The 15,652-nt window shown below is 41.5% G+C and overlaps 1 protein-coding gene across 1 annotated transcript; it reads right to left on the bottom strand.

The window, feature by feature from the left end:
- Positions 1–129: 129 nt before the first annotated feature.
- ATP6V1E1 (ATPase H+ transporting V1 subunit E1) lies at positions 130–14,648 on the bottom strand. Its single transcript, XM_063134422.1, has 9 exons — positions 14,463–14,648; positions 10,425–10,490; positions 9,346–9,455; positions 7,370–7,436; positions 6,729–6,818; positions 5,141–5,209; positions 4,299–4,393; positions 2,507–2,594; positions 130–748 (listed from the first exon to the last, which is right to left on the bottom strand). The coding sequence occupies exons 1-9, from the start codon at positions 14,493–14,495 to the stop codon at positions 686–688; spliced, it is 681 nt and encodes a 226-aa protein (XP_062990492.1). The 5' UTR covers positions 14,496–14,648; the 3' UTR covers positions 130–685.
- Between the last annotated feature and the right edge of the window lie 1,004 nt (positions 14,649–15,652).

The following is a 15,652-nucleotide window of genomic DNA, read 5'->3' as shown; positions in this document are numbered from 1 at the left end:
GAAGCAGTAGCAGCACTGTCTTCCAATTCTCCTTTCCCCTCCGAATTGAAACTGGACTTAGGGAAGGCGTTGATTTGAAACTTTGTAGCACGTTTGCTTGACAAAACCACACAGACCCCCTCCTCCAGATACTGGAGCAAAGACCATTTCACACGCCTTTTATTTTAATAAACTAGTACAGGATGAGGGTGTGTACACTCAAGTATATATAATTTTAACCACATATACAGAACAAAAACCTGGGGCTGATCAGGTTAATATGAGCTACAGTGACCCTCAAAAGAAATGTATACTTTTGTACGGAAGCTTTTGCATAGGGAAGAAACAGTAGATAAGCAGCACAGATTGGCGACATGCTTTGAGGGTAGTGGCCAAAGCAGAGATGGACCTCTGATCCTTAAGGAACCCATCTCCTTGATCCCTTTCTCTCTCTCTCGGGAAGTGAATGCCTCTATTTTGGTATTGCATACCCTTGCTCTCTGGATAGAGAGGTCTTCCAGCCTCTCCTCCAGTCAGGCTAAGCACAGCAGGTATGCCAAAAAATAACTTAACTGAGGAACATACACAGGACAACACAATATAGCGCTGAGTACATTTTATAGGGAGGGTGCTGTTGTCTAAGAGATGCTCTGACATCTCCCTTGACTACAGCAGTGGAAGAGATTCCACCGTTACTTCAAGGAGTTTAGTCCATGAACTTCCTGTTGTTGTTGGCACCAAAAAGCGCCGTTCGGATGTCCGGCATCATCTGTTGAGGGAAAGAAAAGTCACAGGCTGCTTGAGAAGTCCTTGCTCATGACACAGAAGAAAAGGAATGCATATTGCCCCAAGCTAAAGGACTGATACATACATTATACAGGCTGTGGGATGCCAATGAAAACAGACCCTCCCGTGGCACATGACCCCCTCCTATAAATACTGAGAAATGCTTGTGATAGAGATTGTCATCATCATATTGACCGTCTCAGTTCTCCCAGCTAGCACTTCTAACCATTATGGGTGGGGCAGGGATTATTTGCCATAGAAAAGTATTTCGAGAGGCACCTCCTCCCCATACAAAGTGGAAGTATACCCCAGTTCTTAGTCTACTATCACACTCACAGTCAGAATCTTACAAGCTTCAGTAATACACTTATTTCACGAAGTATCAAATCCTCAAGTAGTGTGTTGTAAGTAGTACCACCACAGAATCCATTATGAACACAAGCCATAATCACTCAAAATTCACTTCTAGATTAGTCTCCCTGAAACCTAACCCTTGGAATATGGGGTCTATGTTTGCTAATTCAAATGTTGCAGCTGAAAATGAGGTACTAGATCTTTCTGCCACCTACAAGTCTTCCAAGCCCAGATTCGCTTCCTAACAATATTACCTACTTCAAAATATTCCTCATTTGGTTATGGGTTGGGGGGTTTCTAAAACTGCCTATAAAGTGGGCCCCAATACTAGAACAGTAGCAGATCCAACTGTTTATACACTATAAAGGGTGTAGAGATATTTTTTGTAAGATGGCTTGAGAAGAAATAGGGGAACTAGGGGGAGGGCAGAGAAAAAACTTTTTTTGTTGTTGTGGAAGACTTTGGTTCCACTCCTACTGTAAGAGTTACACTTTCTGTCCATTCACATGTCAAAGGGAACAGAGTTCTCCAGGGATGAGGGGGCTTTGGGCAAAATGCCCACTGGTGGGCCCATCTTGGTGCTGTGGGATTAGTTGACAATAGCAACACTCTAATGGAGCCACAAGTGAAGTTTCCCATAATGCCCCATTGTAATATTACACTGGAGACATTTTCAAAAATTAAAATTGTGGCTCTCTGAGACAGCTGCCTGGCTCTCCATGAAGCAGAATTCCAGTGGGAGGTCCAAGTGGTGGGTGACATGGCCCCAACACTTGCATGAAAATGCTGTATTCTGATCCAGGGCCTTGAAGAGTGACCTAAGGCCACTCCTAGGCCAGATCTACACTAAGCAGGATAAAATACTTCGAAAATGTTTTGAAAACTGTATATAGAGTGCGTCCTGGGCCCCAACAGTTGTCAAAACTGTTATAAACCATTTTAAAGCAGTAGTGTAGATCCTACCCTAGTCAAATGTATTAAGATTGGAGAAAGTCTTGTTCAGGGTGGGGTAGAAGGTAGATCTCTGGGTGATTTATAGTAGTTCAGCAATGATTTCTGACTCCCAACTTTTAAAAAAACCCAATATTAGCCGCAAATGATTCTTCCCAACTTCCTAAATTTTGCTGACGTACAAAAAGCTTGGGGTAACCAGGATGGTTCATGTGTAAAAGGACTGTGAGCTTCATCAAATTCTGGTACTCAAAACAAAATTTTTGGGCTCAGAATTCTTTAGCTCTATGTGCCTGTCGTCTGCACCAGCCTGTGGCTGGTGGATCTTGAAGGTCTATTAAAAATAAAGCAGATTCTGCGAGCCTGAAGTCTGCCCACCCCATGTCTGGTTGATTGGAAGGAGGAAGAAAGGAAAGGAGAGCTTCTCCAGGCTCACCTGCTGGGCGATCAGCTCCAGACGGCTTTCCAGAGTATTGGAAACCTTAATTTTATAGTCGCTGTTATAGATTTCGACTCCTCCAGCTCTAAGATAAAACAAACATGCAAATCAAGAGCTTGACAGAAGAAACAATTCAACAAAACAAACATTTTAAGGTGTGTCCCAGAGGGATGAATCAGTACCACCTTCTCACCTGTTCTGTTTCATTGTGAGAGCAATTTATTCAGTGCGATAACAGGGGTCTCTACATAGCAGCCTCTGCCTAACTGGTGTGTTCCACATGTTTTAGACTACAACTTCAATTATTCCTGACCACTGGCCATTCAGGTGGGCTGATGGGAGCTGGAAGTCCAAAACATCTGGAGGGCACCAGTTTGGGGAAGACCACTTAAAAACATATGAAGATCCTTTCTGGACAGGTTAGTGCAAGAATAGCTTATTTCTGCCACAGTATTCCTCAGAAACAAGTCCAGGGACTGGGACAATCAAACTCTAAGAAAAATTAGCATCACTTGTCAGTAAGCGATTGATGGTATGGAAGAATGTATTCAGCACTTTGAGGCAGAGGAACTAACGTACTTCCTGCAACATCCTCTCAGAGAGCAGGCTGGCACTGGTTTATTGTCTTTCAGGATTTATATGAAACAATACAACAACATTTATATGGAACACACAGATTGCTGCCTTTGCTTCCAAGTGAAAATGAGCAAAACTAGAATGTTTTGGTAGGGACACCAGCAGGGGAAAAAGTTGCTTTGTGGATAAGACCCACAAGCCACTAGCTAGACATCCCCTGCTTGAGTACAGGCATCCCTGCCAAGACTGAAAGCAGAGCATGGTAAACGTTTTGCTCCCAACTTTAATTTGAAAGGAAAAATAGTGATGAGTCTGTGAATATTTTATGTGGATGCTGGGCACATGTATTTTTATGTATTTTATGCTTGTTGTTCCCTGCCTTGATTCAATCGGAGAGGCGGGTAAGAAATAAATTATTATTATTATTATTACAAGGTGGAAGAATTTGTCCATTACTTGGAACAACGCCAATGTCCCTGAGCCTCTTATAGAGAAGAATCATCAGAATAGAGGATGTACTCAAAAGTATATATATATATAGGATCACAGGCTAACACATTTAACTGAAAGTAAATCCCATGGAGCTCAGGGAGACTTCTGAAAACGCAAGCCTAGGATGGGGCTGTCGGCAGCTGCAATCTCTGACCTGAAAGTAGCCTTCCCAAAGCTTATGGCAGATGGTAACCTGTTACTTGGGAATCACTGGTTGTTGTAGCATGATAACTAGAAAAATGCACCATGATGCCTTTAATGGCTCTTCATTCAGTCAAGTTTCATATTACTACACAAATGGCATTTTTAAGAACACAGAAATGAGCATTTTACTGAAGACAGGTTTAGGGTAGCCCAATCTTTTCGGGAGCCCTTAGTATGCATATTCTTCCCTGTTCGTGATTCTCTGTTGTGTCAGGATGCTGCTCATCTATTACAGCCTATATAAAATAGCCCCAGTTTGGAGGCTAAGAATTAGTCTGGAAGCTGCAGCTGGGTGGTTAAATGTCATTGCTATTTTTTCCAGTGTAAGTTAACAGCCTATGAAATGGATTGCCAAAAGCATGTTATCAAGAACAAGGAAGTGCTGAGCAATAGTAGGTGATGGGAAAACCCCAACAATCACCAGCACGGCTTTCCTTGAGCAAGTTCTACCTAAGCCACTCAGCCGCTACCATGCTACATAGTACTCGAAACCCTTTCAGTGTTGTATTTTTCTTACATGTCCTCTGAGAGAAACGTGTCCTGGTCAATATGAATTTCAACTTCTTTTTTGGTGGTAGCTTTGTAGCTTGGGATGCTCTTCTGGACTGCAGCCTGAAATGGGACGTATACATTCGTGAAGGCTTAACCTTTTGTAGGAAAACGATTTCCTAGATTCTATTCCAGACCCAAAATTATACTATTAATGCAGTAATCTCTCAGAAGGCAGAGTATAGCCACTCATAGGCCATGTGCTTTGCATTTTCCCTTCTGGTCCTAGTTTCAAACCCTGGTTACTCCAGTTAAAAAACACGGATACCCTGGTGCTTGGAAAGACCTGTGAGAGCCACTGTCAACAAGAAGAGATGGATCTGAACTAGATGGTCTGACTCAGCACTCTGCCTCAGCATAAGACAGCTTTTCATGTGCCCTTCAGGCACCTATATAAGGGTGCGAGATTATCGGTTCAGTTTACAGAATACACATAAATGCATCTATTTTTGATGAGGCCTTTATGTAAGCTAGGTGTGTACGTAGGGGAGCTTCGTGGCATAGCCAGAAAGATATAGATAGCTGCATGTTCTCCCTTGGAGGGCAAGTAGCAGCTGATGGATGGGGGAGCGGGAAGAGGTGATTTAGGTCAGGAAAACTGTACAGGGAAAAGCATCAATATCCACCCAGCTCATGCCACTTCTCTAATCAAATTTAGATCTCCCTGTGACTTCTTTTAACTAAAAAACAGAAATACTGGGAGAGCCAATCATAGGCCTCCTATGCCTTGTGTAATCTGGCCAAGATCTTATCTGCTGCCAAGTGCTATTTCATGCCCGTTTTATCCAACTTTAGCCAAAGGGATCTTACCTTAACTAAGGGGAAATCCTGTTTCCGGCAGCGGACTGTCATTCTAGGCTCAAGTAACTGATAAAATCCCTTCATGAAAAATAAAAGAGAATTTATATCCCTTTTTGAAGAGCTCAGTCTGGCTTTCAAATGTAAGCAGTACAATTCAACTCAAATTTGCTGAGCAAATGAGATAATACCATGCCATATTAATAGTTACAAAAGTATACTATAGTAAAGGCAGAAACTACACATTTTTAACTGGTGTTCATTATACAAAAATCAAAGGTGATGAAAACAATACTGGACTCAAGCACACTGAAGAGTTTAGTACTCTTGGCCAAAATATAAAACATGAGTTGAGGTAGGTGTCTCTGAATAAAAAAACCACATATCTGGGAGCCAAATCTGTAAAGACGCTGCTTTGGACAACTGCAGATTTAACCTTCTGAATGAAAAAGTTGAGGTCGTCCTTCCCCGTTGACTTAGAACTTCCCCAAGAGATAAAGATAAGAACTTGGCTCTTTCATGTAACACATGAGTTAGTAGTTGGTAGATGACATACTTTGGCTTATAGCAGCCTTCCTCAATATGGTGTCCTTCAAATATTTTGGACCAACTCTCAACAGCCCCAAACAGCACAGCCGATGGTCAGGAAGGCTAGGAGTTGTAGACCAAAACATCTAAAGGATACTTTGATACACCCCCCCACCTATTGATCCTTCCTTTATTTCTTCTATAAATCAAAGGATCCCAACCAAGGAGGGCCTCTTCAGAATGCTGCTCACTGATTCTGTGACTCAGCAAATCCATTTGGCCCCATAGCCACCAGCCCAGGACTCTCTCTTCAACCTTATCCTTCACTGCTGCCACCATTTAACACTGAACCCTACTTCAGGTTCTCCAAGGATCCAATTCCAGTTTATAAAACAGAATAACTTTTATTAAACAATAAGTAAGGTTATGCAGTGGAGAAAGCTTATGGTTTCATCAGGTTCAATACTTATTTGTTTCAATACGGTTTTAAATGCAATCTACCTACTCTACCCCCAAAACTGCATTCTCTCCTTCCTCTCACCCTTTCCCCCAAAATAATAAAACACATTGTTCCTACGCTTCCTTTATACTCTACATAGACCAACCCCAGACTCTAACTCTCCACACACAAGTCCTAACTGCTTCCTTCCCTAACTCCTCCCTCCAGCTGCTAACTGCCAATACAAACTTTTGTACTACCAGCCAATTAGCATTCACCTCACACATTCTACTCATTCACTGCCCCTCTCACCAGCATTAACCACTTATCACCCGATGTCTATAGCACTTAACATCTTAAACAGGGATAAACAGTAAAACATTGCAAATCATAACATTGGCCACAAACCACAGATGCCAGGTTGGGGAAGGCTGGCCTACAGCTTAAGGAGCTGCCTCAAGTTTAGAGAAGTCTGTAGGTAGGTATATTCAAATGGAAAACATACTTGAAAACATGACAAAGAGTTGATAGTACAGATCGAAGAGGTCTACATCTATGATAAGGAAGATGTCATAAAGATGCAAGTTATTTTTACAGGAAAGTGTCAGTAAGAAAATTGTAAATTATGTTTACCTGTAGAACCAAACCATCCAACAGTGCTTGGTATCGGCTGGTATCTTTCACTACTTTAGCCAGTCTCTGCTTGGCTTCGTTCAGCAAATCCTACGAGAGAAAGATCAGGTCAGAAAAGGCCATGTAGTTGACCTTCAGTCAAGTGTTAACCCTCCGATTCCTGACTCCCTGTTGCAGCAACAACTTATTCAAGAGAAAGCAAGAGTAGAAGAGGGTATTGCGGGTAGGAGTAAGTCAGCTTGTACTGCCTTCAGGAGAAATAGGCCAAAATCAACCACAGTATCAATTGGGTGGAATTTCTTCACACAGACACTCTACTTCAGTGTTCCCCAAACCATTATTTCCTCTTTGTGCATAACATTAAAGGGTAAAATTGTGGAAGAGTCAAGTGCTGGCTACAAAAAAGCAATCATAGGTCAAAATAAAGAATCCAGAGGAAGATGAGGTCTCTACTTCATGTTTCTCCAGTACAGGAAAGAGCAAGATGGACAACTCTATGGACAACAGCTTCACTAGTATGCATTTATAGAACATGTGGGTCGACAACAACACACAAGATGGAAACCTAGGTAAGACCAAGTATATTATATACAAATGGAAAAACCCTTATCATTTTCTTATACAGAGAAGTATATACTCACTGCAATTAGATCATCCCTTGCTTTGAGAACCTTCAGTCTCGCCTGATTCATCAGATTGGACATCTGACTGCACAAGAGATGGAAAAACAATACTGAGTGCAACAAGCTTCTGACAGTGAAACAACTGACACCAAGTATGCACATCCCATGAGGATGCCCCAGACTGACTTCAGAGAAGCCCAATCAACAAAACATCTTTGTTTAGTAGGCCTCTCTCATGTGCTGTGATCCAAAGGCACCCTTTCCCAAATCCTACTTCAATCTACTGCTAGAAGCTCTCTAACCCACCAAGACTCATCCAGATGACCATACAGGATTCTCTGCTCTAAACAGCAGTATGCATTGCTGAAGAAAATTATTTACTAGCCTGAGATCACTTGAAATGCAGGAGTGATAAATCACTCCATATCAGCTGCCACCTGTTAAGAACTTAAGAAGAGCCCTGCTGGATCAGACCAAGGGTTCAGCTAGTCCAGCACTCTGTTCACACAGTGGCCAACAAACTGTTGACCAAGAACTCACAAGCAGGACACGACTGCAACAGCACCCTCCTGCCTATGTTCCCCAGCAACTGGTGTGCACAGGTTTACTGCCTCTGATACTAGAGGTAGCATATAGTCATCAGGACTAGTAGTCATTGATAGCCTTCTGCTCCTGGAATTTGTCTAATCCCCCTTTAAAGTCATCCAAATTGGTGGCCATCACTATAAGAACATTTTGCTGCATGTGTACAATGATTCGCAAAGAGAGGAAAAGTTTCCAACTTTAAAATTGGCCTGAGCTGAATCAAACAGCATTTCTCATGGGAACAAGCTTCTCCCCCCACGCCCTGCTGCAGTTCCCTCATATCTGTTGGGGGACCCTCTAGAGCAGGTTTTGGGGCAAGCAGGGAGAGGAAGGAAGGAGAGCAGCTGCTTTGTTGCATTGCACGAGCAGAAGGAAGTTCATGCAACATTGGATTTCACCCTCCGACTGCAATTTATTTTGCTAAAGACAGGTGGATGCAGAGATTGAGGTCTTTTCATCCACAAACCATATTTATGCTTGATGTATGGAGAACTTCATTTAGGTGGCTCAGCTCTCAAAGAAAGGCCATGTTGTCTAAGGAATTAGACCCATGCTTATGGGTCTCTGGTCAACAGCTGGTTGGCCACTGTGTGAACAGAGTGCTGGAATGGATAGACCCTTGGTCTGATCCAGCATGGCTCTTATGTTCTTATGAATTTCTTCTCATCCTTTGAAGAAAATCTGAACCCAAGTCCCCAGTTACTACACTATAGTGACTATCCTCTTTTCCTTCATGAGACATTTGAGGGGTTTCCTAAGTTAATTTTTTCTTTTAGTCAATGCCATTGTGCAAACATGCATAATATGCAAAGAACTAGGCACACCATTTTCTGGTGTGGGAAAAATCCAGCCTCCAGCTGAACAGCTCAGATGTAATCCCTCCTTAAGTAAAGACAACGCTCTGGTCAAAGAAACTGGTGGATGGGATCCAGATAGTCATTAAAGCAATCATTCGCACTGAAAATGCCTCTTTTGCTTATCACATGCTGCCTTTTCACAAGTTTAGAAAAAACAATCATTTACATATCACATGCTGCCTATTCATACACTTAAAAAGCAGGACTGGATATAAAAAAAGTGTTCTTGTTGTCAGGGTTGCCCTCTTTCTTTTTAAATTGATCATTTGGAAGAGTTCAAGTGTGCCTGCTTCCTAGCCCTCTGACATTTTTTCTTGGAGCTGCAACTGAAGCTAATCAAGACATTGCTTAAAGGTCGTTTAAGGAAGTTCTGAATGTTCTTTCAGATTCCCCCAACCCCACCCAATACTCAAGAAAGTTTTAGTTTACATAACACACTCAAACTTTGCATGCAGTTGGCTTGACCATGTTTTAGCTACTCAGTTGAGACAGTTAGCATTTTCACATTTTTTTCACAAGCTACAATAAGCTTGGTCACTTTGCACCACATACATTTTCTTCTGCTGTTCAATTTGTTTCTCTTTCTTTTCATAGTATTCCATGATCTTCAGTCTCTGTGTCTGAACAAGGCGGCCTTTCTCAATGTTGAATTCTTCTTCAGCCTAGAAGGAACAAATAGGTTCAAGCTGACTTGACTAACCTAGAATAAACTCAACTTTTGCCACTAAAGAAAATCTGGGTGAGGAGTCTAAAACTTTGACTAGAGTCTTAAAGAAGCAAAGAATTCTGCAAAACACAATCAACAATCTTACCACTGACAGCAGCACCCCAAATAGTTTTAGACATTTGGTCTGTGTATACCATTTTGTATGTTTATATTTTGCTGTTATATAAACAGTTGGAATTTTTTTTAAAAATACATTCACAATCTATTGAGCTCATGTCAGTTAATAGCCTTGTTGGCATTTGAAATAAATCTTAGCAGATCAAATTCTAATAAGATACTTTATCTGACAGTGGAATAAAGTCAGATATCCCTAGTCAGGTGTGACTCAAACACCTTCATTTGATTGAAATATACGATTTAAGTAATTAATACCACCAGCTTTCACGCTCTTTACAAAATGTTAAGTGTATTCAGTGCTACAGTTGTTTGCTCACTGAAATAGACTTCTGTCTTCAAAGGTAAGGTTAAACTAAGGAGGAATGATAGGCTGCAGTCCTATGAACACTTACCTGGGAGTAAGTGCTGCTGAATTCAGTGGAACTTACTTCTGAGTAAAAACGCATGGATAAGGCTGCATGTTGCTTTTAAAAAGACACCCTAAACCAGGGCTAATCCTGCAGATGTTAGACTCTATTTCCCATCAGCCACAGCCAGCCTGGCCAATGGTGATGGATAGAGCAGTTCAACATCTGGAGGGCTGCAAGTTCCTCAGTTCTGCCCAGATCCTTCACCATTTCCATTGTATAATAGTAATATCAACACCTCTTAAAGAAGTTTCAGACACATAAAGGAAACTAACCATGATAGACATAGTTTGGCACAAGTGAGCTTTGATCGATCTGAAGAAGCCAAAGTCTTTTATGGAGTTTTACACACAGGAAAAATTCAAATGCTTTTTATTTACCTTAGCATCTATTTCTTCTGCCTTTTCATTGGCTTCCTGTTCAATGAAAGCCATCATGTGCTTGATCTGTAACAGAAAGAAGAGTTATATTTTCCATGGAAGCCAGTAGAAACATTTTTGCCTTTGAAAATCACAAGATTTCCTTTACACTACGTTTTATGAGTGATTCCTTTTACCACCAAGACTGAAAAATCAACCACAAAGCACCAAGCTCTTATGAAGTTAGACTCATCACAATTACAAAAAAAGAGGCCTTTGGTTTAGCTGAGAACCAAATCAAATGGTCTTTTATTTTATCCTCATGTAGCTCTACCAGGTAACATCATTATTTACTTCTCAGTAGATTCAGAACTACCTTAACATAACAGTTTGATCAAAACTACATTTCTTTCTAAAAAAATATTATTATTTTAATATGGTGTTTTATTCTTTATCCTATCTACTGTTCACCGCTCCAAAATCTTGGATGTGGAGTGGCATACAAATATTGTAAATAAATAGAAGAAATAATGGCAATTCCTTGGCACAAAGAAGGAACATAACAAAGAACAGTATTCTTCTAGCACAGGCCTGCAGAATTTCCAGTCCACAAAGATAAATACAGCCCACCAACAGGCTGCCAAGTGCCTATTTTGGAATCCCAGAGGTTTATTCGAACCCTGGATGGCTTGCAAGCAAGGGTGGTGAGCAGCATTCAGCTTAGTGCATCACAAACTGTGTAGACCTGCGCTAGCACAGCATTGAGACAGATAACCTGGGTAAATGTTACAAACAGAAAATGACCTAAAAGCAGCAGTGCCCATTAAACAGGATAAGGAAGCAGATGACGGAAAAGACCTCTCTCTGTCTGAGACCCTGGAGAACCAATGCCAGTCAAAATACATAGTACTGGGCTGACAGACAAACAGGGTGGTCTGGCGAGAATCCCTTTAGAATCTTCTATAGAAGGTTTTAACAAAAACTCTTGATGACAGTAATGAAACATGCAATAGACACATAGACAGAAGAAGGTGTTCAACCTACAGTGGTTAAGGCCAAGTATAAAGCATGTACCGTGTCCATCAACTATGAAGGAACATTGTTCCACCTGTGTGGGCTGGATCTATGCAGTATTCAGCACAATATTCCATTCCAAACCTAGCTCAGGGCAGTTCTACTAGCAAGGGCACTATTTACAGTCAACAGGACAAGCACTAAAGGACAACCCAACCACACACACTGTATCTTGTAAAATTCCAGTATGTGAAGGCTCCTTCAGGAAAATATTAATTTCCCTGAACTGAAGGATCTGAACTGACTGGAAGAGCTATTTTAGAGGTGATTTTTTAAAAACCTACAAGTTTACTTGTTGATCTTCTGCAGAAGTCATTGAAGGGGTCTATGATAGTAAAAGCACCATCACTGGGTTTAAGCACATGTTAGGAGATGACCTTAATTTCCAAGTTTACTCATATACAAAAGGAAATGATCTCTCTTTTGGCTAATAACACTGCCCCCTTCTTTTATTCCCCACAGTGTGGTGGCATGTATACGTTACGCATTTAGCTTCTTGAATAGACAGAGGTTAATCACTGTCACTCCTAAACATGGAATAAATCTATTAGTAATGGCAATGCTATCATTACTTCGAGAGGATGAATGAGAACAAGTTTAAAATTCTGAAGTTTCACAAAATTGCCCACAGTAATATGTCTTCCCCTGCAAATGCTCATTTTCTGGAGACCAAACTTCCTATTTTCATCAGCTAACATGAGCATTAGTCATTGGCTTTTCCAGTTCTTCTTTCCCATGATGTACAAGAACCCTCACTGTCCTCCATCCACTTTTTGGTCTGCTTTTCTTTTCCAAATATTTGGAAAAGACATGAAGCTTACTTGAGCCACTTCTAGTTTCATACATTGGAGATCAAACGTTATTACTTGCCCCCTCATATATAACAAAGGCCAATAACCTATCCTCTATTTCGAGTCAAACCATGATATTGGGATAAAACGTCTTGATGGGCGTGAATATCCAGAGGTGAATATTACAAATGGAGAATTTATACAGCTTTTCTCTATGACTAACCAGTCTCCCGTGCCTTGTTTTTTAAAATTATCCTTTATCCAGCTTAGTGGCACTATGGCTTACCAAGTATGATGCAACTTCACAATTATGCCATTTAAAGCGTCCACATTCACCCATGAGGATAAGGCAGTCAGAGAAAGAACATAAACAGTGGCACCACATAATGGATTCACTGCAAAAATGGGCTTAAGAAATAGTGACATTCAAATAGAACAAGTTCTTCCTTTATTGTCTTCAATTCAATGGCAAACTATTTTAGCTTCCTTTTGAGAGTTATCTGTCTTCCATTTTTCTACTCAACGGGCACACAAATACCTGGCCTTCAAACTTATCCAATTTCTGGTGTGCAAATGACACTGAAACACTTTAGGCATCTCAACTTCCATATTCTACACTATTCCAAATTCTCACTCATTTCTATCCTACCCATTAACAACTTCTTCAGATGACATAGGAAATAATAGTCCATATAGATCATTGTGAACATGAAAGTAATTGGTGACAGTTATTCTAGATTAATCGGGATTTAATTCAGTGCAGCAATCTTGCATGTACAGTATATATTTTCCATCTTTCTATCACCAGACATGTTTAGTCATTTTCATTGCAAACAAACTCTTCACTCCAAGGGCACCTACTCAAGGTCATTAAGTTAGAAGACTTGCTCTTAAACATCACCCTACCATTCCCACTGTCAAAGCAATAAAAATGTGGCTTTTCCCACCTTCTCAATGCATCTCAAAACTAATGGGTTTTTGTTGTTTTTACAGCATGTTACTGGTTATGCATATGGAAGTGAGAGGTGGTACATCTTTTACATTAATTTAAACACAAAATACATCATTTTACACATAAGTGGTGAAAATCTCTAGTATTGCCATCGTTCCTTCTGACCTCGTGCCCCTTTAATCAACACTACACATGTTGATTAAAGCATTAAAGCACATAGTGTTGATTAAATTCTAATTTCAAGACAAAATCCCATTAGAGCACAGCCATAAAGCATGTTTTCTTTGAAACCTCAAAACCAACAGGTATCATTTCCAATCTTATGCTCATTTACTTTGGAAAATACCCAGTGGGGCTTTACTTCCAAATAAACATGCAAATAATTGAACTGCAACCCCCATTTCTGTTCTGACCACTTTCCCCTTTCTATCCCACATGAAGGACCTTCCTGTGTGCATTCGAAATGTGAAGAAGGCCACAACCTCAGGCACACTTACTTAGGAGTAATCCTCACTGAACACAATAAGGTTTACTTCCAAGTAAACATTGCTAGGACTGTGCTACAACCAGCATGGATGTAGGAGATACTATAATGCCCTGATCCCATGAATGCAAATCCCAGAAGACAGAAACTAATGGGATTTAGGACTAGAGTTGTGCTTACTTCCAAATTAAGCAAGCACAAGATCAGGCTACGTTTCTTTCACCTTCTGCAAACTCCCACCCTGCACCAAAGATAAAACAGCCACCCACCCACACCAGAAAACCTATTTTGCTCCTCTAGCTCACTTAAGCCACAAAACGGATCTTGGGGTTTTCGAAAGGCTGCAATCTCATACATTTTCCCCCCTTCAGAGTAAGCCCGTGTAAACAAACACAAGATAGTGCTGGACCCAATTACCCACTCACCCGCTTCACCTTGACCCCGTTGTCATTCCCGTCCCCTTCTACTGGACCCCAAGCAAGGAAACAATCCGAATTCCGCCTACTGCAGCCTTCCTCAACCTGACGCCCTCAAGGTTTTGACTGAGGATAATGGGAGTTATAGTACAACACATCTGGAGGGCACCAGGTTGGGAAAGGCTGAACTATTGCTTAACAGAGCTAAAGGGACAGACATCACAAGACCGCTCGGTCAGGGGGACTCAAGGCTGGGAGAAGCGGAGCGAGCCAGCCTAAAGCCTCCCCGTAAAGAGGAGAGGCGAGGCGTTTGCCCCTCGGAGGCCCCCTCGGCCCCGGTACCTGTTTCTGGACGTCGGCATCGCTGAGCGCCATAGTGAGGGTGGGTGTAGGAGAAAGCGGGCCCGGGCGGCAGAAAGAGAAGGAGAGAGAAGCGTCTACTCAGGCCGGGGTCCTTGGCAGGCTGGAAGGGAATCAAATCCGGTTCGAATCACACACAGCTGTTGGAACTAAACTCCGTCATCACAGCCCCGCCCCTTGTTCGTCATGACGTCGGCAGCGCCTGCGTCTTTACGCGTCTGTCCCCTGTTCCAGCGCCACAGAGTTATAATTGGTTTATAGAAAAAGGTGTAGAATGCCTCGATGGATAATTTTCGGGTTCACATTGAGCAAGCCTTTTTAAAATCTCCGCTTAGGAGGAAGCTGGCCATAGAAATGGACAAATCCATGATTGGAGCGCAATGTCTCCCCTTCCCCAAGTAAAGAGATGAGTCCCTGTCTTTGTAACTCAATATCGAAAGCTTTAGTTTAAAATATTTTTAAAAATACTTATGCCAAAGCAAATTCCATCATCCCCATATCGCAAATTGAGAGGAGGTATTCCAAACTGAGAGTGGCTTACAACAACCCTGTGCTGTCGTTTGTGTAGTTCACTGTGATAGTTCACTTGTTGTAGTTTGGGGATACAGCTGAAGCTGAGACAATGGTATATGATATTCCTGTAGTGCAGTCCATTGTTAATACTTCGCCCGGAAACCTCAACTAGTGCAAAATATGGCAGTCAAGTTGGTCACTGGTACATCTAGGGGTGACCATATCACACCAGCTTTAAAATCATTACACTGGCTGCCAATTAGTTTCCGGGTGAAGTATAAAGTATTGGTTATTACCTTTAAAGCTCTACATGGTTTGGATCCAGGTTACCTGCGGGATTGCCTTCCCCTGTACAATCCGCCCTGCACACTCAGGTGCTCTGGGAAGAATCTACTTCAGTCAGCGAAAACTAGAGATTAACAACTGTTACTCAGAGGACCTTCTCTGCTGCCGCTGCCAGACTGTGCAATGGCCTGCCGGGAGAGATCCGCAAACTCAATAGTCTTTCTGAATATAAAAAAGCAATAAAGACTGATCTCTTCCAGCAGGCCTACCCAGTCGAATTTTAAGATGTCTGGCTATTATTTTAATAACATTAGTTTTTATATGTTTTAATGAGTTTTATGTATTTTATAATATTTTGTATTCTATGTTGTTCC

This window comes from Elgaria multicarinata, chromosome 9, assembly GCF_023053635.1.
Source record: "Elgaria multicarinata webbii isolate HBS135686 ecotype San Diego chromosome 9, rElgMul1.1.pri, whole genome shotgun sequence".
Lineage (NCBI taxonomy): Eukaryota > Metazoa > Chordata > Lepidosauria > Squamata > Anguidae > Elgaria > Elgaria multicarinata.
The sequence above is the reverse complement of the archived record's forward strand: the minus strand, read 5'-3'. Positions and strand labels throughout refer to the sequence as shown.